This window comes from Platalea leucorodia (genome assembly GCF_965183815.1).
Source record: "Platalea leucorodia genome assembly, chromosome: 1".
NCBI lineage: Eukaryota > Metazoa > Chordata > Aves > Pelecaniformes > Threskiornithidae > Platalea > Platalea leucorodia.
In genome coordinates this window covers 158877730-158903052 of record NC_138823.1, presented here as the reverse complement: position 1 = coordinate 158903052, position 25323 = coordinate 158877730, and the positions used below count along the sequence as shown (strand labels likewise).

The 25323-nt window shown below is 35.5% G+C and overlaps 1 protein-coding gene across 3 annotated transcripts in view; it reads left to right on the top strand.

The window, feature by feature from the left end:
* The window catches only part of UBE3C (ubiquitin protein ligase E3C), an 80134-nt gene that overhangs the window by 4985 nt on the left and 49826 nt on the right, over positions 1-25323 (top strand). For all 3 annotated transcript variants that reach the window (XM_082325817.1, XM_082325818.1, XM_082325819.1), the window contains exons 2-11: positions 5457-5510; positions 8346-8420; positions 9107-9253; positions 10473-10588; positions 12517-12674; positions 14829-14982; positions 15775-15995; positions 16278-16432; positions 17679-17866; positions 25228-25314. In XM_082325817.1, coding sequence (XP_082181943.1) covers positions 5457-5510; positions 8346-8420; positions 9107-9253; positions 10473-10588; positions 12517-12674; positions 14829-14982; positions 15775-15995; positions 16278-16432; positions 17679-17866; positions 25228-25314 — 1355 coding nt within the window. The remainder of the gene's footprint in view (positions 1-5456; positions 5511-8345; positions 8421-9106; positions 9254-10472; positions 10589-12516; positions 12675-14828; positions 14983-15774; positions 15996-16277; positions 16433-17678; positions 17867-25227; positions 25315-25323) is intronic.

Here is a 25323-nt window from a genome sequence, read left to right as displayed (position 1 = left end):
ATCGTGTTGTAAAATAATGACTGTCTCTCAGTAGGAAACCATATAATTAACGCATACTAGATTCTTGTGGATTTTTTTCCCTCTCGGTGACATTTAAAATTCTCCTCATTTGAAAGGAAGCTACGAATGATGGGGTTGTAGTTAGCTGACAGCAGTGATTACACTGTTATTTTCAGTTATGTGTTATTTTCTCAAATTCCAAACAAAAATTTCTGCTTTTCTAGATATATTTTTTCCCTGCTTGTTTCTGAGAAAAAAAAAAAAGTCACTCAACTATAATGACGTGTACAATATACATCTTAAAAATCATAATAGAGACAAACTGAGAGTAAATTTAAGAGCAACTTGTTTGCATTTCATTTGGCCTCTAGAGCCTCCAGTCAAGTCCTGGTTCCACTGTGCGTGGCTTTGTAGTTACTGTGATGAAAGTGGTTCCAGATACTCTCTACATCCTACAGTAAAATTTGAGCTGAAATGCTGAGATGTTTTCTAGCAAGCACTGTGCCATTGATTTCAGTAGGCCAGGCTTTCCCTGGCCACAAGCCACTTCATGGTCATATTTTAAGTACTTTAAAATACCTTCTTCTGGAAGATGGTCTTCTCCTACATATAAACTTAATCATGATGTAAATAATAGAGATATGAAGAGTCACAAACTGTTTTAAAGGAGAATTTTTCAAGCTGCTGAACATGTTTTACTCAGGCTATGTCTAATGAAATTTAAGTTGTCAAGGTTCAGTTCAAGACATTGTGAGTCTTTTAAAATGCTAATTTCTTTTAATATTCAGAAAAACCAATTGAAGTGGAGTTTATCTTGTCTAAAATAATATTGGAACTAGAAACGTTGTTGAGAACCACTTTGGAGGGGGACATCTCCCAGTGTCCACCTTTGTTCTCTACAAATAAATGCTACAAAATCTTCCTTTCATTTGTTGAATTTATTAAATACTTGTGTTGAAAGGAATTTTATTCTATAAATTGCTTAGGTTGCTTTGTTTGCTTTGGGAGTTGTTACTGATTTTTATGTGGTTCAAACTAAATTCAGCTGAAAAGTAGTGTTCCTCATTTTAAGGAAAGAAAAAACGTGCAAGTTCTTGGGTTTTGTAGATGAAAACCATACCAGATTTTATAATTGTCCCCAGAAGTTAAAAGATCAAGTGCTTAGTCATTTTTCCATGAAAATTTCCTAAAAGTCATGCCTTGTACTTTGCAAGATCTATTGTAACATTAAATAGAATAGCATTCTCAACTGAAGAAAGAAAATAAACCTCTGTGGTTTACAAATAAATCTCAAACATTTATTAATAATATTTAATTTTTTGCATCAATGTATTTTTATTTATAGTGTTTAGACAGTACCTGAAAATAATTACTCAGTTTCACCTTTGCATCTGGCATATTTAAGTTTTAAATTTACTTGCGTGGAGCTAAGGTAGCTTGATTAACATGACTGTCCAGGGGTGTTCCATTTCAGATTTTAAATGAGTCAACAAATACTAGAAGTATTTGAAAAATGTAATTATCTATACTTTTTTTTTTTTCTGAACCTGAATTTTGAGCCAAGAGGGCTGAAAGCATTATCTCTCTCAATGCAAAGAGTTAAAAGGGAGGACAAAAAGTATAGTAATTTGTATATTTGTTTATGTTATTCAGTCTTTGTCTAGGATATGTAAATGCTAGGAGTTGTGTGAACATACTTTTGCAACAAAATAGTGTATTTCGGCAAAATGAGGACAAGAAAGCAGTTTTAATTCATTTTTTTAAAAATTATGTATTTAATTGGAGTTTCTGAGCACTGACATTGAGGTTGTTACACTGTCGAATGCGGCTGTTCTGTTCTCATCAACTGATCTGTTACAGCAGTGGTGCGACTTTCAACTTTGCTGTGATGAATAATACGGCACATAGCAATTTTATCCTGACGTATAAACTAACATTTCAAATATTACTTAACGTTTCTTTGATGGTAGTCACAAGCTTTCCTTTCTGTATACTTTCCTCCATCTGCTTCCTTGTTTTCACCTCTTTCCCCCTTCTGTCTTACTCTTTGAGTCATCATCCATAATGTCACATTGTGTTTTGCTGTCACATATTGTTTCTTTGCTTTCTTGTTTCTTTGTGTCATGCCTCACATACTTGGTGAAGAAAACTTCTCAGATCAGGCTTTTCAAGGTCCTGCAGCTTGCGTGCTAGAGCCTGAGGTTGGTTGTCTTTACCAGTACCTTGTGTTAGAGGAAGGAGCAGACAGGAAAGGGACTGCTAGCAATATATGAAACACTGCATGAAACACACAGACAGCGTATTCCCCATTCTGCACTTTGGAGGTCAAGCTCCTGAAGAAAGAAGACTACATCGTCAAAAGTGTCCAGAATTTGATTCAGTAAATGGCTTTTTGCTCCTTTTGAGTTAGGGTTGAAGGAATCAAGATGCTGATGCTTGATTCCCCCTAAAGTGTCTGAATGCCTACCTTGATAGGTAGACTTGGTACCTGATGTCTGTCTGTCTGGCAGGTGAAGAAAGAAGATAGCATGACCATCACAGAAGCAAGGCAAGGAAGATGAGGAGTAGGAACAAGCTAGGTGTGATCTTTGGAAGCTACTGTCAGACGATCTCGTGCTGTGAGTAGCTCTGGCTGTAGGTAGGCAGGAGGAGGTGGTGGAGCAGCGGCTGTAGCTGTCAGCAGTCATGTGACTGTATAGATGGGAGTTGTCAAATGTACATCACTTACCGTAATGCTGTTGTCGTTCACAACCAGCCACAGAGCAACAGCTACTGAGTCTAGCTCTTTTTCACTGTGTTGTTTATTAAGATGACTGAACAGTTAGCTGTCTTTAAGAAATAATTTTCTTAGAATGCCCTTTGTAAGCAAAGGAAGATTATTTCATAGTTCTTTTCATCTCTTTCCCACAGCAGGTTTATTTTGTATGGCATATTTACTGTTACTTTTTTATTTTTGAAGAGACGGTGTATTCCACTTGGGCTGAGTAACTCCGAAGGAGATATATTTTTCTTGCATTTAATTTAAATACATTCCATAGTCATAGTTATGATTCCATTCCTTTATGTTTCTGATCTATGTGTGTCTTGTGAACAACAGTATTATTTGACCCATAATAATTTTTAAAGGTGCAATGCACTTACCTGACTATTTTATTCTTTGTCTTAAGACAGTTCCTCTATTGTATTTAATTTATACCTTAACAGGTTGGTGGTTTTCTTTACAAATACTCAAAGCAAGTATGTGACATTGACTAAAAACTTAGTTTTGTTATTTTTTAAAAAGTGGATTGGTTTAAAGAGCGCTTGCTTCAGAGACCCATTCCTCATCAATGCAAAGCTGGTGATACACTAAGTGAGGTTACACTGCCCTCTTATATCTCCCCTGCCTCCAAATACTTAAAATTATTTGTTTCTGATAAGCCCTCTGGCCACTTATTTTGCTTTATGTACTAATCCCTTGCATTTACTGTGTTTGTATTTTTTTCATATCAGTCTCTTGTCCATTCATGCGTAGCAATTTGTCTTCCCTTTTCTGTATGTTCTTGCACTTCTTCTTTCAATCATCTCTGAAGTGTAAGGACAAATTCAGCAACATAGCTTCTAAGCAGAAATGCTCTCTACGTGGCGCTGCCTGCAGAGTGAAACTCTCCAGGCGCATTGAAGAGATGACACACTGATCACTTCTAAATAGAAACACTTTCCTAACTTCTTTAATGTGTTGGGTATCAGCTGTTGAAAAAGAAGTAATCTATTAAAAAAAAGTCCTGAAACTTTAAGCCATCTCTTGGTTATTTCTTAATTTAGTACATTGTTTTGTCGTCTTTGTGTGTGTGAGGTCAGAATCTCTTGCCTCACATTACCAAGCAAACCTGGAGCCTTTCCTATTGCTTGAGTGGAGATACATCATCTTATGCATGGATTTTGTTATGATTTGTTTATACTGTGTTTAACACATGGAAAAAAACCTGTCTTTAGAGGGCAATAGCTGTAGTTAGTGGTGTCTTTGGCCATAAATACTGTCTTTAGAGGAAAAGATGGTTAACCTTGTGGGATTTTTTTTCTCTATGCTTGCTCCAGGAAATGATCTGAAATACAAGCCCAATTTTAAATTCCTTTTTTGCATCTATGTTTTTCTTTTTTCATTCTCACTTGGTGGTCTGCGTTAAAATATTTTCTATCCTAAAGAAACTAGGAGAATCATGACCTAGCTTCTTCTGTATTGTCAGAAAAGAAATGCAGAAGAGTTTTTTTGCCCTCAGTTTTTGTCTGCATATAGACATTGAAAATATTCCAGCACAGTTGTTTTAGATGTGGTTAAATATTTTATAAACATTTGTTTGCCAAGTTCGAATTTATGTATTCAGGTATAATACGTTTTCAGCTTGAGTGTGTATTATTTCTTAACTTCTCTAGACTAATAAGGGCATAGGGAGAAAAAGGAAGTAGTTATATGTGTCATAGAGGCAAAAAAAAGAAAATAGTTTCCTTAAATCTACTGTCTGTTTTAGACTGGATATGGGAAGGTGCCAGGGTACTTTCACCTCTTACTGTCTGCAGTGAGAGCTGAATACTCTGCATCAAAATGGAATTATTTTGTGTATTTCCTTGGAAACTATGCAGAACCATCCAGTAAGAGATTCTTGCAAATAAAGCTTTGTTTATATTTTGTAATCTATATGTACTCATTTAAGATTTTGGTTTAAAAGCTAATGCACAGGTTTTCTATTGTAATGGTATTGTTCTGTAGAGTCCTCATGAATACTTTATTAGTCTTTCCTTTTTCTCTATTGGAGGGATCACTGTCCTGAGAGTTTCAGTTTGCAGCCTTAATTTGGGTGAAGAGTTCAAAATTTTAAAAGAAAAAATTCCTAACCTTTATGTTATATAAGTCTGGTTTGACATCTTTTCTGGACAAGTTTTGAGGAAAAGGATAAGTAAATATAAGAGCTTAATGCTTTTTTGCAAGTTAGACAAAAGCATGGGGCCTTGGAACCGTATGTGATTACTTTGAACATGCCACAACTTGCCGTACACACCTGGGCCAATGACTTATGTGTGCTCCAAGCAGGGAGAATGCTCGATAAACATTTGGTGCTACCTGGCAGGATCGGGACCCTATTATGCTTCCAGCTGCCCCATTTGTAAATGGATGATGTTTACCTAGATTACTGGGATGCTGAGAACATAAACCTGGACAGGGATCAGTACAGTTTGCTGCTGTTGGCCTGTCCCTTTTCTTTTTACATAGCTCCCCTCCATCACTATGCTTTTCAGAGGTCTTTCTAAGAGATGTGTTTCTAAGAGTGGAAAATGATTAAAACTTGCTTTTCTCCCATGTTTTACATATCACATATTATGAACAATCCCCAAAGTGAAGTCTAGATTAAATATCATGAACACACTTGAATCATGTTTTTGAATGAAAATGCGATCATATCTTTATTTGTGCTTTATAGGAAGAAAAGGCTTCTCTCCTGCATCGTACTCAGGAAGAAAGGAGAAAACGAGAGGTAAAGTAGGCTGTAAGCGTTTGCATGCAAAGTAGATTTTTCTTTGATGTAATAACATTTACAGTCGAAAGTACTTTATTCTGTACTTAGTTCAGGAATGTTTTGTTTCAGTTTGCAAGTTCTGCATAGTCTTCTAGTATACTAGAACTGACAAACGGTTTGACTGCTTTTAAGATGCTTCCCAGAAGTGATTTTCATCTCAAAAGAAGGTAGTTAAGCATGCACTGGGTGCAAAGGGAATTTTTCCTTTTATTTTGGTGCTCATTTGATCTAGTCTTTGTTGAGAAAAGACAGGTATTTGGATAGTAAATTGCATTTTTTGCCCTGCCCATAATCTGTTACTATGGGTTGGTCTAGGCAAATTGTCTTCTGCTCCTGGTTCTGCTATGGTTTCTTGGATGACCTTCAGCAATTCACTTCCTCAGTGTGTGCCTCAGTTCTGTGGAGGTAGAATCAGAACAATGATACTTGAATGTATTGTAAAGTACTTTGAAATCACCTGATAATTGAGGAGCAATAGAAGCAGTTTTGAGGTTGATGTGTGAGGCTTTAGGAAATTTTAACACTGGTTTGAGATTGAAGCTTACTGCCATGGATAATTCAGTCTGGAATAATACAAAAGAGGAATAGGCATTGAAAGGAAAAATACCAGTTTTAAAACATTAATGTATGTGGCAATTTGAAAACAAAATTTAGCAATATGGATTTAAAGTGAATATATTAATTTTGTAATTTTTTTTCCCTCCTTTGATATGAGTAGAAACAATTTTGGTCATAAAAATTATTTAGAAAGCGTAACTATGTAGTTTTCATGCTAAACAAGACACGAGCTGTTTGCCCCTTAAAGATGTGTTTGACCCTTCCTAGATTAAATACAGGTTCTGCAGTAGCTCTTCTGTTTCTGAGGACAGTTACTGCTCTTTTTTCTTTCCAACCTGGATGTATAATTGTGGACCAAGTTTAAGTATGAAGTTACTAGGATTTCACCAGTTAGTTCAGAATGCTGTGTTATAAATCAAATTTATGATCAGTGAGTCCTTGCCAACATATGCAAAAAGGCTTTTTTGCGCTTCATAAACTTTTAGCCATATATCAAAATAACCCGTTTGGTTGCTTAATTCTGTCTGCTGCAAAGCTGATGTAGAGTCATATACTCATATCTGTATACATACACACATACACACAACGATTTTCTGTGGCATATATCGGATTCTCACAAAATGAATGACTCCTCTGAGAATAAAATCAGTTACGGCTTGTAAAAAAAATGCCTGTAGCAGAATCTTAGCAGTGACCTCAGACTTAAAACCTTTGCAATTACGGGTCGCTAACTGACAATTATGTGTTCTAGGATAAAACCTGTATCTAGAGAAAAGGAGAACATACCTACTTTTTAGTCGAGCATCACATTATGATTATGAAGACACAGTGCCTCTCTGTAATTGAAACTCTCTCCTGCTTGCCCCCATGCTTTGCACTTTTCCTGTTAGATACTTTGGAGGGAAAAATACCCTTTAGCCTATCAAAATTTTGATTTTGGTCCATGCTCTGGAGGTAATTAGAGTCTTTCAAGTATATGCTTATTCTGAGGAATTGCTTTAGGAACTGGAGTTTCCAAGAACAATAAAATAGGCATTGAATAGCAAATTCATCTGGTGTTTCCCTGGTCAGCTCAGGTTAAGTTCTTAAGATGGATGTGTCTTTATGGCAGAATAAATTTGAAATCAAGTTTTTGCGAGTTGAAAGTTTATGTGAACTTTCCCAAATGTATTTTAATGAAATTTCTAAAAATATTTTGTTGTGTTTTTTTGCTTGGTGGCCCTCAGAATTATGGGCTCATTATAGTTCAAGGATTCATGAGGTTAAAATTTCTCTTCTCAAAGCCGGCTTCTCTGATTTTTACCCTCGATCTTCCCTACTTTCCCTTCCCCAACCACTGCTTTGTAGCTCTAGATTCATGAGCAACTGTTTTCTTTACTTCCTTCTTTCATTCCCTGAGAAACTATATGGACATTATTAAAAACCTGATTACCGTAGCCACTTCCCTTAGATATTTATTGTGATGGGATATGGTGGGGGTGTTGTCAGGGGACTCGCTGAGTGCTCTTTCTATAGTACCTGAAGCAAGCTGGCTTTCAGTTCCTCAGAAAGTGAGCCATTGTAAAGGGATGATTTTAACTACTCTTTCTGGCTACTGTGGAAGACATCATAAAATGACTCACTTTATATGTCTGGTTTGAAGGAGAGAGCAAGAATTTTTATTAATTTCCATATTGTGCTCCTGGGCCTAAAGTATTAAGCCTAATTTTCCTTTTGACAGCAGTATTGTCTCCAAATAACTGATTTTTTTTTTTTTTTTTTTTTTTTTTTTGTGGCTTGTTTTTTTTCCCCTCACATCTAAACTGCACCAGCCTCATAATACTGATACATTATTTGAATGGAAACAAATAAGCGGGTGTTCAGTGTTAGCTCTCCCATGTAGAAAGAGGAATGATGTCATTGAATTTGATGAATTTTTCAACATTTTAGTAGTAAGACTTTGTCTAATAAAATACAAACGTGTTTATTTTTTTCTGTAGTATTACATACTTATCGAGTATTAAAAATTCTTCTGCAATATCTTAATGGTAAATTTACGCTTAAAAACAAAGCTTAAAGCTTTCTCCCTAATTTATGTATATTGGATGCAAACTTTCAAACACTTTATTTTACTAATGATTAGTGCTTAATTTTCATTAACAAAATTCCTTTTGAATACAAATATATTTGATAAAATTGTAAAAATTAGAGTCAGTTCCACAATATTTATTTCGATTTTCTTGCTTTGTGTTACAGGAAGAAAGGCGGAGGCTGAAAAATGCAATAATAATTCAGTCATTTGTAAGAGGGTACAGAGACAGAAAACATCAAGTAAGTACTTATTTATTTAGAAAGATGTAAAACAGTTTTGCTGAAAATGAGACGTTCTAGTAATAAGTAATTCCACTGAAAAATCTTCACCTTTCTTGAATATTATGTGTGCCCACAAAGTGCAAATTCTTTTTCCCTCTTGAGATTTTCATTTGAACCTCAATATTTTAGTAGATGGACGTTTATTCTGCAAAGCATGTATGTGACAGTGGACTTCAGTGGGATTACTTAATGGTTTTGTTTAACTGACAAAACATATGAAAACAGTTAGGTGTTAGCAGCTTTCATACACCAGTGGAGCTTTTTTTTTTTCTCCAATATGACTATGGTGGTAGTTTGTGTCAAGATGATGATCTTTCTAAGCTGCTCTTGGGTACATTATTCTAAGAAAGAGTTGTATCTGTTTAAATTCACTTATATTTATTGACTAAGCTAGATGAAAATGTGATAGTCTTTACTTGAAAAGCAACAAATTTGTTGCAATGTGTACTTTCTGAATTACAGAAGCAGTTATGGGCTTAACTATGATATTGTGTGTGTGTTTTGATCTCTTAACAAATGTGTTGAATCTGTTTTACTACTTTGCTACCACTTTGGATGGGAAACAAATGAGATTTTTAAAATTTTGCATCTCTATTTTAAATCATAACCATTATTGATATATTGATGCATGTCTTATTTTTAAGTACTCTATCCAAAGAAGTGAATTTGATCGCTGTGCTAATTTGGCCCAATCTGGAGGAACGTTTTCCACTGCTAATGGAGCTAATTTGACTCTTTTAGTTCGTCAGTTACTCTTTTTCTATAGACAGAATGAGGATTCTAAGCGTTTGGTGAGTACTGTTACATACTTTGATCCGTAGTACTTTTATTTCATGCACTTTTAAAGTACTCTTTCATTTAAAAGATTTTGAAGGGATGCAAAAAAGGCTTTGACCAGGTCAGTAAATTAATTTAAGAATTCTGGCTTTTGCTGGCCTGCACTCTGCTGTTTTTTGTTTAGACAGAATAACTTAAAATTAGATTTTATGTGTGCGCACGCACACACACTCTGTGAAATGAAGCCTTGAAAAATCTTGTGTGTATTACTCACAGTAATTTATTAAAAATAGTATACTTCTATTGGAATTTAATTTTTAAACAATATTTTCCACTTAGCCCTCTGGTCGTTCCTAAGGTGTTTGGTTCTCTCCCCCCCCCCCAGTCAATAACGCTGACGTATCAATTGCAAACTCACTGCAGACTTCCCAAATGTAGGAGTAAGTATGATTCATAGGAGGTATTAATAATGGACATTAAAGAATTATAGCTTTTTAAAAACAAAAAATTAACAGATAAATTTGTGACCAGAGTAAAGTTATTTGCAATTCAGTCTTAACTTTGAAAGTTTAGTACTAGCAGTTGTGTACTTTGTCTGATCTGAATTCTCTCAGTGCCAGGAGGCACACAAGGCGCGAACATCGTTCTTCCACTTCGATCGGTCTGCGGCTGCGTGCTCTGGAGTCCCAAGGGCCACAGCGCAGTCTTCTGTTGTTTTTTTCCTCAAGACATGACCGATCCAGTTCCATCTCCTCCTCCTCGCTTCATTACTGATTTTCTCCATCTCCGCCATTTCGGTTTTTTTTGAAAGTTGATGCTCGTTGTTTCTGCAACTTTTTTTTTTTTTTTTTTTTTTTCCGGGAGGAGGTAGTTGGCCTCCTGCCGAACCCCCATGACTTGGAGGGCCAGTGGTTTTTCTGTCAGGGTGGCCTTCCCTTAGGCTACGTTGGTTCGCGGCACCTTCTTCAGTTTTATCCGGTGCACCCTCCAGAGAGGGATCCCCTACCCACCACCCAGGGGACGCGCCTTCTAGCCGTGCAGCCCCAGCCGAAGGGTGTACTTTATGTTGTGTAACAATTTTTTTTTTTTCTCAGCTGAACATGATTGTTTTACTTTGTGTTTTGTAAGTCCTCCAAAGGTATTCAAAACAGTATTGAAATATTACTGTCTGTGTTGCAGTAAATAATATAACTTGTTGTTATAAACAGTTAACTTGTGCATATCTTTTCCCAGGTATGGATGTGTCAGAATTTAATTAAACAGAGTTCTCAGTTTGTTAAGCAATTGGATGGTCCAGACAGACTTACTTGCTTGTTCCAAATAAAAAGACTGTTGGGGCTGTGTTGCAGGTAAATTCTTTTTTTATATATGCTACTGTCTAAAAAGTGTTCAGAAATTACATTGGGCACTTTTTTGTTTCTTTTTGCAGCATGTGAAGTATTAAATGTAAATTTATCTTACAGAGAGGACTGTTCATGTTAAATATATATGTAGGCCATGGTGTAGGATACTTGTTCCTATGTAAGAACAATGGAATTGACTTTCAAGTTCAACATGTGCTTAAGGGATGCCCTGCCTAGGGATAGGCTTAAGTATGCTCTTAACTGTTTACATGTAGCGATATCACTAGCAATATTTGCAGAAACGAGAAGGTTTTCTTGGGAACTGATAGTGATTAGAAGGTATTATCTGAGTTAGACTGATGTTCCAAGGATATGCTTTAGATATATTTTGTTTTAAAACTAATATTATTTAAGATGCCTTTCCTCGCACTTTATTTTGAATTTAAGGCATGTTAAGCAGCTACATTACTGGCTTCAGCAGTACACTTGTTACTTGTAGTGGGAGGATCACAGGAAGGTAAATCTATCGAGGCGACTTGAATAGCTGGCAGCTAAAGCCTAGTTTTAGAAAGCAATATATTTGCTCTTATCACTAATAGGAACTAGTTCTACTCTCCGGAGCTTTAAAATTTTTTTTTTTTTTCCTTTTAATGTTGAGGCTTTTTTAGAAAATTGTTTCATTCAAGTGACTGAACCTTATGTTCTTATAATTGTGTACACTGCATGTATAATAACCAGTGACACCAGATGCTAAAGAATACTTGAGTGGTGGGCTTCAAAGTCCACATAGAGGGGAACACAGCTGTGGTATCACTGGATTGCATTGTACATTTTCAGTACAGTTGAAATTGTGGTTTTGTAAATGCAGCTCTCCTAGTATTCCCAGTCTCCCTTCCTGACTGGGTGATGTGGGAAAACAAAATGAGTGGAAGAGCTGTCCCTGCCTATACATATAGGGAGAATGGAGGAAGAAGCTCTTCTTAACTTCACCTTGCCAGCATGATGATGGGTGTCTCTACTTGCTTTCTGAGCTACTTTAATTTTCTGCAAAAGCCCAGAAAGCGAGCAGTGGGACAGGTTGCGAAAAAAGTGTTTCCCTGGGATAAGTTCAGATTCATGAGCAGCTGTAGCTTTTGATGCTGTGGAAAAAAAGGTGACTGTGTAATATTGTAGCAAAAAGTGGTGGTTTGATTGCAGCTACATCTGCAAAAAAGGTCTTGTTGTCAAAGTATCTTTTTTTCTATTTAGTGAACGTCTTAGCTATGGTGTCAAAATAATTTTGGCTGATAGGTGCCATCTTTCTGAATGGCTGGGAATGAAAGCACATTGTTAGGGCAGCTATGCCTATATACACCTCATACTAACAAATCCTTTTAATTCTAAACAGGCTCTTAATCTTCATCATTTCTGTGGTTACTGGTAGTTGTTTCATAAGCAGTTTTCTAAAATGATGGGGATGGTTGTATTCTTAATACTTCAGTCTGTAATCAAGGACACATTGTTTTAGTTACACATACGATGTTCCCGAGCGTTTGTTCCCAGCCCATATTGCTCTGGGGCTTTCATGATGTCATTTTTAATAGGGGTAGTAATACACGTTGGAAGAACATGAATTATTCTTTGCTTCTCTTCCAGTTCATGCAGTAGACCTCCAAACTGTCAAATCATTGACAGCAAGGATTTAGTAGGATTTAAAGAGACAGTTCCATATTATAGAAACCCTAAAATTAGGAATTACCATTATATACCATTTTGCCATCAAAAAGATGTAGCTAAACTGCTGAGAACACTTGGAAACCAAGTAGAAATGAGTTATTTTAAGGTGAATGTGAAAAGTTTTTTTTGTAGTTTCACTTTTAAATCAGTGGGCGTATGTCTGTGGTGAAATAAGAGAAATATCTTGTTAAATAATTTTGATTTCATTTCATTTATAGGCTATTGCAAAGTTGCAATGATGACAGTCTGAATGTTGCACTTCCTATGAGAATGCTTGAGGTATTTTCATCTGAGAATACGTATTTGCCTGTTTTACGAGATGTCACCTATGTGACATCATTAATTGAACAAATTTTGCACTACATGATTCAAAAAGGTGAGTAACTAGGATCTAGAAGTTCTGGGAAAGACTCAAAAATGAAACAGAATGTGTAATACCTGGAGACCGTGTTGTTTAATCATATTTTGCCTTTACCACAGACACGATGAATTAAGTGCTGCGTACGCTAACCTATACATTAGATGGGTATTTTGCTTGTAATGATATCACTTGAGAAACTACTGTTCGATTTCTTTGGAAATTCTGTTTATAAGTTGAATATTCTGCCAAGTTACTTATATAGACTTCTACCGTAGATTTTGAGAATAGGTGCAGAAGTTTTATTCCAGTAGCTGTTTACACACCAACACGCACACATGCACATGTGCGCATGCACGGGCACACACACCATGCCAGGTCTAAGCTTTAGTTGGGTAAAAGTTGGGCATTGTTTTGCAGTACTGTTCTCTATGACTGCAAACGTTCGTTATTGTTGCAAATTGGCATTACCTTTTCATCCTGCTAACACTAGAGACACCTTAGCAAAGAGATGGTGACCTAGCTTTTATTTCCTGTGTACCATCAGCAGCAAAACTATTTGCTAAACCGCAATCAGTTACACCTGTGCAAACATACTGAAAGTTAATGAATTGTATAGTTATCACCAAAATTTATGTTTTGTCTTGAAGAAACTTTATTACTCTGGGAATGTGCAAAAAAATTAATTTGGCTTTCTGATGCCATAGCTTGAGTTTGCAAGACTTGTGGATGGGGGGAAGAGGCAAAAGCATTATGAAATAAACATCTTTAATCCGGCTTCATTGGTATAAAACGTAAAAAGATCACCTTCCAGTTTGTTAGGTAATTGTTGGAATAATTCTATGTTTGTAAGTTTTAAAGTACATTTAGTGGACTAAGCTATCTTATCCTGTTACTAAGAATTTGATTTTAACTACTACGTGTGGAAGTCACTATGAGGAAAAATATGACTGTTATTGTAGCACATTTATTTTACTTGCCAGGCCAAACTAAAACTATAGAAGAATTTGTGTTTGTCTCATTGCTTACTATATAACAAGTCTATCTTCCAAAATACATAATACTTTGTTCTTTTAGTATAATATTCAGTCCTCATAACTGATACATGAAAGTTTATCAAGATGTTAGATCATAAATTTTAGAAAAAAAAAATCAGCTTTTTGATCACTTACAGTCAAAACAAAAAGAAGCAGTTGTGTGCAGCTACAGGTGTTGTGTCTCCTAATCATTTATGATGGTTAATTTGTAAAGAATCTGTAATCAACTTTTATTAGTATATGTTTTTGTATGTAATTTGTCTTCATGTGCATCTTGTCAGCATTGCTAAACTATTCCTTTATGGTAACTTCCACTTGTTGCATTGTATGCCGAGGGGTAAGTCCCTGACAAAGGGTCTTAGACCGGACCTCTCAATAATGCGATTTTGCAATAATGCAGAAATGCACTATTTATGCACTTGCAGTGGTTCTTGTAGTAGTGGAACTTGAGTCTTAGTTTAGGAGTTCATTGAGCAAGGGGAAGTTGGTTTAAGAAGAATGAAGTCACGTGATTCCATTGGTACTTTAGTGAGACAAAAATAGATTACCCTCTACGCTTGTCTTCGTGGCCTGGGTGGTAATGCATTTTATTACTGCCTGAGAGATCCCTGTTTTGGAAACAGTAATTGTGTTCTTCAGCCTGCTAAGGCAAGTTGTTTATAGAATGGAGACATTCTGCCAACAGGACTCTTACCTGTATGATGCAGTCATGTTTTGGAGTAGAGGGGAAAATTCATCATTTCTGAAAGGGTGGAAGGACAGCTGTCAAAGACATGACTAGAGTCACTCAGAGGAGAATATCTTTTTCATAGGTTATTGTTTAAAAAAAAAAAAATCAAATTATTCACTTCATCAGCAGGAGTGGTTGGTCTTGGATGGTTGGAAAAATCAGAGTGACTCTGAATGCAATTATCTATCTATAATTTTATAAAGTAATGTTTCCACAGAGGTGGTTGGTATGGCCTGTTAGTTATGCGAGTGTGACTTGGACTATTGTAAAATGTCTTGCTAAGTAAAGCTTCATGCAATGAACTGTAAAGTATTTTTCAAGTTAAAAATGTTAAGTATATAAGTTGCTTTATACGGAAAAGAAGAAAAATAATATTGTACTTGAAGTGATATTTCTTATTTGCAGGCTACTACAAGTCGCTTTATTTGTTAATTAACAATAAGCTTCCCTCGAGTATTGAGTATTCTGATGTTTCTCGAGTCCCTATTGCAAAAATACTTCTGGAGAATGTTCTGAAGCCATTGCACTTTACGTATAGCTCCTGTCCAGAAGGTGCAAGGTAAATAAAGATAATATTAGATATTTGTGTACTTGCTTGTTATTGTCAGAGGTGCATAGTTTGTGGTTGAGCGTCTAGCTATTCTTTCAGTGCAGTTTGTTGATTTATATGCAATAGTAATGATTTTTTCCTAACGCTTTTCATCGATGAAACAATGTAGTTTCAGGTGTGTTTAAGAAAAAGGCAATAAAATGCTGAAGGCTACAATAAACAGAGCACAGAGAATAGCAGGTATCACAATATGTAGGAACACAGGTGTGGAAAAAAATAGATGAGAGCAGAGATGCAGCTAAGGGCAGATGGAAAGAATTTTAGAGTTAAAAAGAACTTTGTGACAGAGGAGCTGAGGTTTATGAAGAGAAATAACTACGTTACAGGTTACAAGAAGAAAGAGTCAGGTATGTAGAAAGATGCAACAAAAATCAAACTCTGGTTGTATCTGCTTGTTTTGCGTTAAAGTAGTTTTGGGGGAAAAAGACTAATTGTGTGTTTTTATTTTTTATTTCAAGAATATAAACAATGAGTTTAACTTCAGAATAGTTTTCTCCGAGTTCATGAAAAGTTTAAACGATAAAATTACATGTAAGATTGTCAGGAAAAGCATGTAGTGTAAGAAGTTCATTTTTGAGAAATCCGAGAAATTTGGTTTATTAGCACAGGATTGATGGAGCACATCTTTGCAGTCTTCTTGATCAATGTGTTCAAACTTGCAAATTGATCTATTGTTCCATGGATATAATTGTGGGAAATTTTGCCTGTATCTTCTATAAAGACAATTTTTCTTCATTTCAGGCAGCAGATTTTTGCAGCCTTCACAGAGGAGTTTCTGGCAGCACCTTTTACAGATCAGATATTCCATTTCATCATTCCAGCGCTTGCTGACGTGCAGACCATTTTCCCTTATGAACTCTTTCTGAATGCACTATTATTAGCAGAAAGTGGATGTTCAAGAGGAAGTGATCAAGCCCCATGGCTCTTTTACTTTGTGTTAACAGTTGGAGAAACGTATTTGGGTGAGAAAGCTGAATGGCCAATTCATTGTTTTTTTTCATATTTGAGTTAATATGTTATGTATTTCCACAACATGGTTCATTGCCAAGCAAAAAGGACAGTTTGTGGGTAAAAGTATTGGAGAGATCTGTTTTATTAGCTATTCCTACCCTTTTCAGTAAAAAATACACTTAGTTTGGGAAGATTTGGCATAATGTGTTTTGGTCCGGTATTTCTGATAAAATAGATTTTATAGTACAGTGTGATCTGGCTAACGATCTTTCATTTCAATGTATGTGCTACAGGATCCCTTTCAGAGGAAGGACTTCTTGTGTATTTGAGGGTACTCCAGACTTTTCTCTCTCAGCTGCCTGTGTCTACTGCTGGTACAAATTGTCAAGATGCAAACAGTGATTCTGAAGATGAGGATGAAGAGATCAGTAAAATGACAACTACACCAGTAAGCAGTACAGAATTTCTTTGAATGAATTTGTATTATAGCAGCGGCAAATACAGGCAAAACCATGATCACCCTAAGTCTGGTATTTTTCTAGCTACATGTAAAAGGGAGCGTGTTGACTTGTTAAAAATAGATGGCTGCACACTGTAAGCAAATGGAACTGGTTGCTTACATGAAAAACAAAACCCTTACTATAATAAGAAATCTTAAAGTACAGGTAGTGTGTCTGCTGAAGGACAGAGCTTTTATTTAAGAAAAAAATTTAAACTTTTCTTTAAATTTGTATTTTATAGAGACTGTATTACTCTCTATTCTTTAAGTCTGTGATGATGCTAAGATATCATGAAACACCAATCTGATCTTCCAACTTAGTATTTTCATTTCTTTTCCTCATGGAAATATTACAAGTTCAGCTACAGTCTTTGCCCTGTAGAATTAGCTCTATATTTAAATATATCCGCTACCTGGAAAGCCCTCAAAGGGGGAATACCTGCTTTCTATAATAATGTATAGAGACTGTATTATAAATAGAACTTTTCACTGTAGTTTAAACTTCCCCCAGTAAAATGAATCCTTTAACCTGCTAACACTTGGATCAAGGCTTTGAACAACCAAAGTTGGAGAGACATAAATTCAACAGTTTCTTACTGGCCTTTATATAATCTCTCAAAAAAAACTACCATTCAAAGGGCTTATGCAGTGTACAGTCTTTCCTCGTGGAATGTGTGAAATTTCACCGTATTTAGAGTTCATTAAAAAAAAAAAAGTCTCGTAGATTATTTTGCTTCCCCACACTGAGCTGGGAATTCTGGATTTCTCTTTCTCTCAGGCATTCTAAGGCTTCCTGGCATTTTCTTGGTTAAGTGTTGAAAGCAAAAGCGTACCGGCTCTTCTAAGAGATACTGTTCCTATAATGTCCACTTACATTTCATGTCAGGTGATGTACATTTCTGAAAGATGCAGCGTTTTTAAGACCTCGATATGGAGAGTAACCTCTTATAAACAGCCATACTACTGGGGAATACATGCAACCTTTTACTTGTGCATTTTACCAAGATAGTGTGATTAAAATACTTAATTTGCCAGACATGCACACACTGATTTGTGATGTAAATATTGGCAGATTCTACTTGTGGCTTACACATATTGGTGATGTTTAAGAGGTGATTATTTATTTTTTTTTTAAAAAGGGGATATTTGATCATTAAAAAGACTTAAAGCAAATTTTTCTTTCATATGTTTGTAGGGTGATGGGAGAATATCAGTTCAGTACATAACTGAGGAGTGTCTCAAGAAATTGGATACAAAGCAGCAGACAAACACTCTGCTGAATATGGTTTGGAGAGACTCAGCTAGCGAAGAGGTCTTTACCCTGATGGCATCAATCTGCCACACGCTAATGGTACAACACCGAATGATGGTGCCAAAAGTCAGGCAAGTATAAATAATAGTGATGTTGAACTGTAGTACATCTAAAATTGGTTTTATTAGACAGACTTGTTTTAAATACCCTGTGGGGTTTTTTCCGTGTTTTCTTTTATGATCAGCTGAAATAAATAAGAATTTCAGAATTTAAATAATAATTCCCATGCAAACCAAAGAGTGGAGTCTTTCTGTTTCTTATTTTTCTTCTTGTTCATTCTGCTCTCTCTGGAGTAATCACGAAATCTAAAAGTGTAAGCTCCTGGTTTGTTTAGTGAGTTGCAAGTAAGTTAGTATTCTATCACCACATTGAGGACTACGGAACGGGTAGTGTTTGTGATCAGAAAATCACACACAAATAGGGATTGCAAAGATCCTTGACAGGAGTTTATCTGTCTCCTTGCTCAGAGGCAGCGTTAAGCGTCATTCAAGCAGAAATTTGTCTAGCTTGTTTTAAAACTTGCAGTGATATGGATTCCACAGTCTCTCTAGCTAGCTGAGCACTGAAACCAACTTGTTCTCTATTCTTTTTAATATATAGCCCAAATCTCTTTTGCTACAAATTAAAATGATTCCTAACTGTTGAAAATGACTGTTGTTTGGGAAGGGCTTTGGCACCTGAGATGGAGACTTGTTCATTTGTACAGCATTCTTTTACAAAGACTGGAAACCACAAATGTCAGTAACAATGGAAGAAGATTTTTGACCTTTTTATTATCAGACTAAGATCCACGAGTATCAACACTGTTCTGGTGCAAGTAGTTTTGAATAAGTATGTAGTTGCTGGTAGTAAAGTAAGTATGTAGGGAATGTTGTAAACATAATCAATTCAAACTGCATTGTAAACAGTGATACAGAAAACTAATTAGGTGCTATCTTAGCCCAATGGTGTTTATAGCTGTTAGAGGAAGTAAGATGTCAGTGAAACTGTGATTGCTCGATTAGGGTAATTAGTTCTTTGTAGACTAATTGCATTAGAGCAGGATGTGAGAGCTGAAGATCATAGCAGCAGTTGAATTAGTACGCCCCCTTTATTGTTGCAAGTAGTACATTGCCTTGGATAGTAATTACTGAGTTTAAATGCATCACTGCTTTGACTTGAGGTTTGCTGGTGAACTGTGTGGAAAAGGGTGTTTAATGAACAAAGAAGTCACACAGAACTTTAATTGTATGAGTATGGCATCTATTTCCTCTGAGAAGCCGTATTGGGTCTTTGCAGTTATTTGTGATAACAAGCTAGTTACGCATTGGATAAATTCAGGAGTTATGAAAGTTGTACTCAACATCTTATAATGGCAGGCAATTTACAAATTTTAACTTTTGAATACCTCCAAAATAGTTTAATGTACCAATTTTAGAAATAAGTAGTAGAGATACTAAGATTTGTGTCAGTAATACCAGTGGAATTGCTTTCATGGTCAAAATGAAGTTAATTCATACAGGTATTTTGTAAGTTAGGCATTCAATTGCTAGTTCTGACTTCCAAGTCAATCATAAGTGTTGGGTTTGCCAGGCATCATTGTGACAGGAGGTGTCAATCTTTTGTCCTGTTCTCAGTGCATTTTAGACCTGGCCTAAGTTACCAAGCAGCTATTCTAAACATTATTTTTGAGTGTTTTTCAAAGGACATTTGATGCTTGTTTTAAAGGTAGTAAACATTGTGCCATTTCAAAGGACAATTAAAAGATTTTTCGTCATTGATTTCTGCTTTTTTAAAATTGCCTGATTATGTTTTTATTGCCCAAATGATTTTGTCAAATTTCATGATAGTATTTTGAAAGATGCTTCACTTGTTTTGAAACTAACTTCTAAATGACTTAATATTCAGAGTAAAGTGTATCTATTTATTTAAACCATGTAGAAATAGTTAAGCAGAAATAATTTATTTAAAATTATTTTTAATATATTCTAAGAGCAGAAAAATGCTCTTTTATTTTCTGTTTGGAAACGTACTGGATCAAATGGTTTAAAAGATAGAAAAGGTTGTTACAAAGATGTTGCTTATTTAACAGCATTTACAAGTGTAATAGGAAATAATTATAATTAATAGCATAAAGGCTTCAAATCTGCGAAGTGGGATGCTGTATAAAGAAAGTAATAACTGAAAATATCTTTTCAATAACTGTAAAGAAAATTAGGCTAAAATTAACACAGGCTTTGGAAGGGAGGAAACAACAAATATCTCTGTAATAATATCTCTTTAATAGTTCTGAGGCTTTTTTACTTCTTGAAAAAAGGTAAGAAACTCTTAGTATAGACTTACATCACTTAAAGCTGAATGTTTTTTCTTATTGTGACTTCTCAGTACATCTTTGATTTGGCTGATGATGATATTATATGGTGTTAGGAACATTGGTGTTGCTGCATTAGCTCAGTAGTTTCTTTGGTTTTGCAACAGAGACCAAGAGAGAACAGAACAAGATACGCGAAAGTACCATGTAGTTTTGAGCAAGCCTCTAAGGTTCCTTTCTGATTCTCTACAGAGAGTGGTGGGATCCAAAGATGGATTACTGGAAAAGCACATTGCTTTGGGTTAGTCCTTAGGAATTTTGATAAATTCTGAATAAGTTCTGGAAAAGTGCAATCAAGCCCAATTAAAGAAAAAGGCCACAAGACTGGAAAAACCTAGCTGTAGCTAGTGTTCAGCAGGCCAGATGAGAGGTGTAGAATAAAATCCTGATTGTAACGAAGTCATTGGGAATTGTACTCGTTTTTGGAGGGCTAGGGCTTTCATCTTTTCACTGTAAAGTTGATATATATTATCGAATACAGTTATTAAAAACAAAAAAAAAGAGAAAACATGATTTGCAAGACTTTGGTTCATCAAAACTATACTTTAAATAACTAGTAAATTCTGTTTGTGCAGAATATTTAGGGGCGTAATTTAATACCATGGACTTCAGGTCATCACTATGGCTTAATATTAAATAGTGATGTGCTTGTACTGGGACTTCAGTCTCTATCAGCCGTCTGATCAGTGCCCCAGAGTGATTGCTAATCTTGGTTTAACAGTTTCACAGTGACCATACATTACTCCTATTTAATTAACCTAACATTGCTAATCTTAACCTATGGTTGAAAATTGTTTGGAAAACTGACATTCTGGTGTAATATGAGCAGCCTGTCTTCATACCTGTGCTGAAGATACTCAGGCTTTGCATGAGGCTATTTTAATAATTCTTTAGGGAATGTTCTTACACTGTTGTGTTTTTCTTAAAACCAGAAACATTGTATATGAAGTTTTTACTTTTTTTTTTTTAAGCTTTGCTTTGCATTCTTGGTCCAATACGAAGAGAGGCAGAAGCATAAAGCAGCCTAAAGAGCAGTATAGTTCATTTAACGATGGCTTTGTGTGCTGTCTCGTACCTGTGACACCTTGCAGTTCTGAAGTGTCCAAATCCGCTGCCCTGGCAGCAGTGACCTTTCACAGACCGTATGAGCTCCTCTCATTCTAGTGTATTCTCTTCATTAACTTAAATGGTCTCAGTGGGAAACCGGGCCCAATTTATGACCTAGACTGAAAAATCTTGCCTTTAACTAATTAACTTGTAGTGGTGCCTCAGCTAAATTAAGCTTAATGGGTCATTTAATCTGTCCCATTGCGCAGGAGGAATTTTGACACATTTTTTTAAACCAGAGGTGGCCAAAATACCATTCTGGCAAGTACACATAAATCATGTGGCCTTTGTGGACAATTAGATACCTATGGAGAGAAACAAGGTTCTAAATAAATGATCATTATGTACTTTTTTTTGGTCGCAGGTAATTTAATTTGGTATGATTAAAATAGATACTTAACAGAAATCACTGGAGCAAATTTAACTCTGTCATAGCCTGTGGCTGAGACAGTGTGCATTTTCCCACTTGAAAGGAGCTTATCCTTTCTGGTAGTTGAAAAATGGTTCTTCTTCCAAACTACAGTGCTAAATCTGAATATTGAACTTTACAGAAAATCTATTAATGAATCCATTATATAAAACCATGTATAATCATCTCATAATAAAGGAGGTGGTAGTATGCAGTGAGATTTTTTTCAAGAAAATGCAGAACCACGAGTTAGGAGGGGTAAAAACCCAGGGTTTAAACTTGAGCCACTTGGTTTGTTTTTAGGACAGTACAGATACTGACAATGAAACCCCTGAGTTAAATTATAAAAATTTACATGAAAAGAAATAATGTCTAATCTTTTTTATTTCTGGTGTTTGTGTGTGTGGGGTTTTTTTTTTTCTTTAAAGGACAAAGTGATCAAGATTGTATAGACACTCAAGCTTTATGTTAACTGATCTCTGAACTTTGTGGGTTGATAATGCTTTGTCTTGAGCTATCTCTGTGATGTTCTGCAGTTTATCAAGAATTATTATCTTGTGCTGTGTCATTTTAATGTAGTTCTATCTGGAAATGCTGTTTTTTAGCAGATGCACATCTTTTCTCTGCCAAAGAAAAAGACCAAATGAGGTAGATCTTGACCTATTTTAATTCTCAAAGTTTTTATTTTTTACTTTTTAATTTTTTAATTTAAATTTTTTAGGCTTTTTCATGTTTTTTTTTTCCCCCGTGTGAAGCCAAAATTTTTGAAACTTTTTAGTACAGCCAATTTCTTGAACTTTTGCAGAGAGATGACTTTCCAAGGCCATCTTGCATCGTGGTTTTTTTTTTTGTTGCAATTGTTATCTTCTACTTTGAAAGCCAATTTCTATACCCGGAGTAGGAGGGTAGTAGGCTGTTTCTGCTGTCATTCCTTTTGCAATGGATTATGTTTCAGGGGAATCTAGTGATGTAAAATTTTTGTAACATAAGGCCTAATTCCCTGTTCTGTGTTTAGTTTGCAGTTTCATGTTTATTTTCTGGTAATGGTATGGAATCTTTAGAATTGATGAATTCATCTGCTTCATATTTCATAGGTATTTCATATTGACAAAATAGGCTGTATGATAACATCTTCTACCAAATTTGCATTCTTGTATTTAACCAGATTTTCAGGGAAGGGAAATGTGAAAGTTGAATACATTCAGCATTGCTGGAATCAGGCCCTGAAATATAGCAGTTGCTACAATTGACTGCCTGAATCATGGATATGGAATAAAAATGGCTAAAACTTAGACAAAGGTTATTATTATAAGCTCTTAAGGTTTGTCCTTCTTTTCCCTTCATTATTGCTGAATACTGCTAGAATGAAAAAATGAATTACATTATGATAGGTTCAGTGTCCGTAATGTTTGTTCATTTCTGCTAAAACTATTACATAATTTCCAGGGATGATTGTAAAATTAACAAGTTTTTACTTGGAAGCCCCATGAGACCTAACGGCATGGTGCCAAATTACTTTTAATTTCAAATATGAGGCTGAAAACTGAAGGTCACTGAGGAAATTTCTCATTTCAGAAACCAAGACATCTGAGCTATCATTCAGATATTTAAACATTAAAATACAAATCCTTATTCTGAATTAGCTAGATACAATAAGCCCTTCCCTACATGATAATGCATAATTTCCACCCAAATTTCAAAATAATGTGACTTTACAAGGAAGTAGAATTCCCATGTATTAAATTCAGGTTGAATTTTTTCAAAAATTCCACATATTTAAAGTAGAACTTAATTTTACAATAAAACTTATCTTAAACTGGCATTAGCTGCAATTGCTTCAAATTTGACTCAGACTTAGTAATGATCATCAACATGCAGCTTCTCTGGCATATGTGAAGCTCCCAGCTCTTTTTAAAGGTACTGAACTATGTATTTAAAATTCAAAGTTTTTGAAACAAGAGGGGTGATGTTTCAGCAAAAATGCACCGCAAACCAGAGACTGACTTTATTTCATTTTCCCTTCTTCTGCATGTTCCCATTCTATTTCCAAAACTCCCCATACCTGCGAAACGCGATCCTTTCTGTTCGGTGAAGAGTTCTGCCCTTCCTAATGCTACCTTATCCTCGCATGCACGCACGGTTCCCTGTCTGTGCGACTGGCTTGGTGAATGCATGTGAAACGAGAGCCTGAAGAAGGGGCTAGCTGTGTGGATGTGTGAGAGTATCCACAGCAAAAAGTGCCTGCAGAGCTTCAGCAGCCAGTAAGCGAGGACCCAGAGGCATATGGCACTATGCAGTGTTTGTTTGTGAGTGGGCGTGTAGGTTTTCTTGTGGGTTTTTTGTTTTAATGTCTTTAAATGAATTGCTGTGTAAACCATTTTCAAATGTTTTTAAGTGTTTACCGATATTTTAGTTTTTTCCTTAACGAGATGTGTGCTTCCTTTCCTTTTGCCATCTGGCAAATTTTAATTTGTCCCTGTGGTCCGTTATAAATATTGGTTTTTCAGGCAGCAGCACTTCTAGTCTACCCTCCCTGCTCCCATTTCCTAGCCTCCTACCTCTTGTATGCATGGTCACAGGGAATTTTGATGTTATAAGGCTATTGACCTCTGAGAGGAGATGTGGACATGAGCATCTGTTTACCTTATTTATTCTAATAGTAATTAGAAGACCTAGGAAGGTAGCATTTAGGATAGCTAACTGCATATAGTTCTTCAATATCCGAAAAATGACAGTTTAGTCAGTCAAATCCATTTGGTTTCCTAGAAGATATTGTTTCAAATAATGATGTTTATCACATATGTTGCTTCCTGCGGGGGAAAAAAATGGGCTGAGAGAGACCTTTTAATTCCAGGAAGCGTTTTATTTCTCAGTTCTATAAAAAGTTTATCATGCTGTAATCATGTCTGAAATAATATGGTTAAAGTCAGTCCTGTATATAACTGACTTGTGAGCATACACATTTATTTTTACAGGTGGTTAAACCGTTTTCTGTCTACAGATGGATTAGTGTATGTGTATGGGTAGCTGTCTTGACAGACATTGTTCCGTTGATGATGTTATATCTGCCGTGCAGAATATACCAGTAAAATTGCTACATAATTTTAAATCAATAGTTGCTTCTAGCATGAATTAACTTTAAGGTATTTTAATCTACTTTTTGCAAAAATTGCTATTAGTCAGAAGAACCATGGAAGTGACCTGTTTACTATTTGGTGTGGTTTTCTATATTAGAATTTTAAAAAATCCCAAATAAATAACATACACTCTGAGTTATTTTTATTTGATGTGTGTTTAATTCTGTGCAGTACTGCAAACTTGGGTCTATGTTGTGTGGTTTGTTGCTGAGTTAATGAAAACTGTATTTTAGGTATAAGGATTTATGTGCTTGTTTTTCAGCTTTGGGGCTTTCACCAGATTTGATTAGAATAAGAACCTCCATCTTGAAATAATAAATTTGAATTTTTAATGTTTGAGAAATGCTTGACAGAAAAGTTCTTATAGAAGCATTGTGTTTTGTGAATACAGTATTTTGGAAGACAATTTATTTGAACTTCCTCTTGCAGGCTTCTTTATAGTTTAGCCTTTAATGCCAGATTCTTGAGGCACCTTTGGTACTTGATATCTTCAATGACTACACGAATGATTACAGGGTATGTATT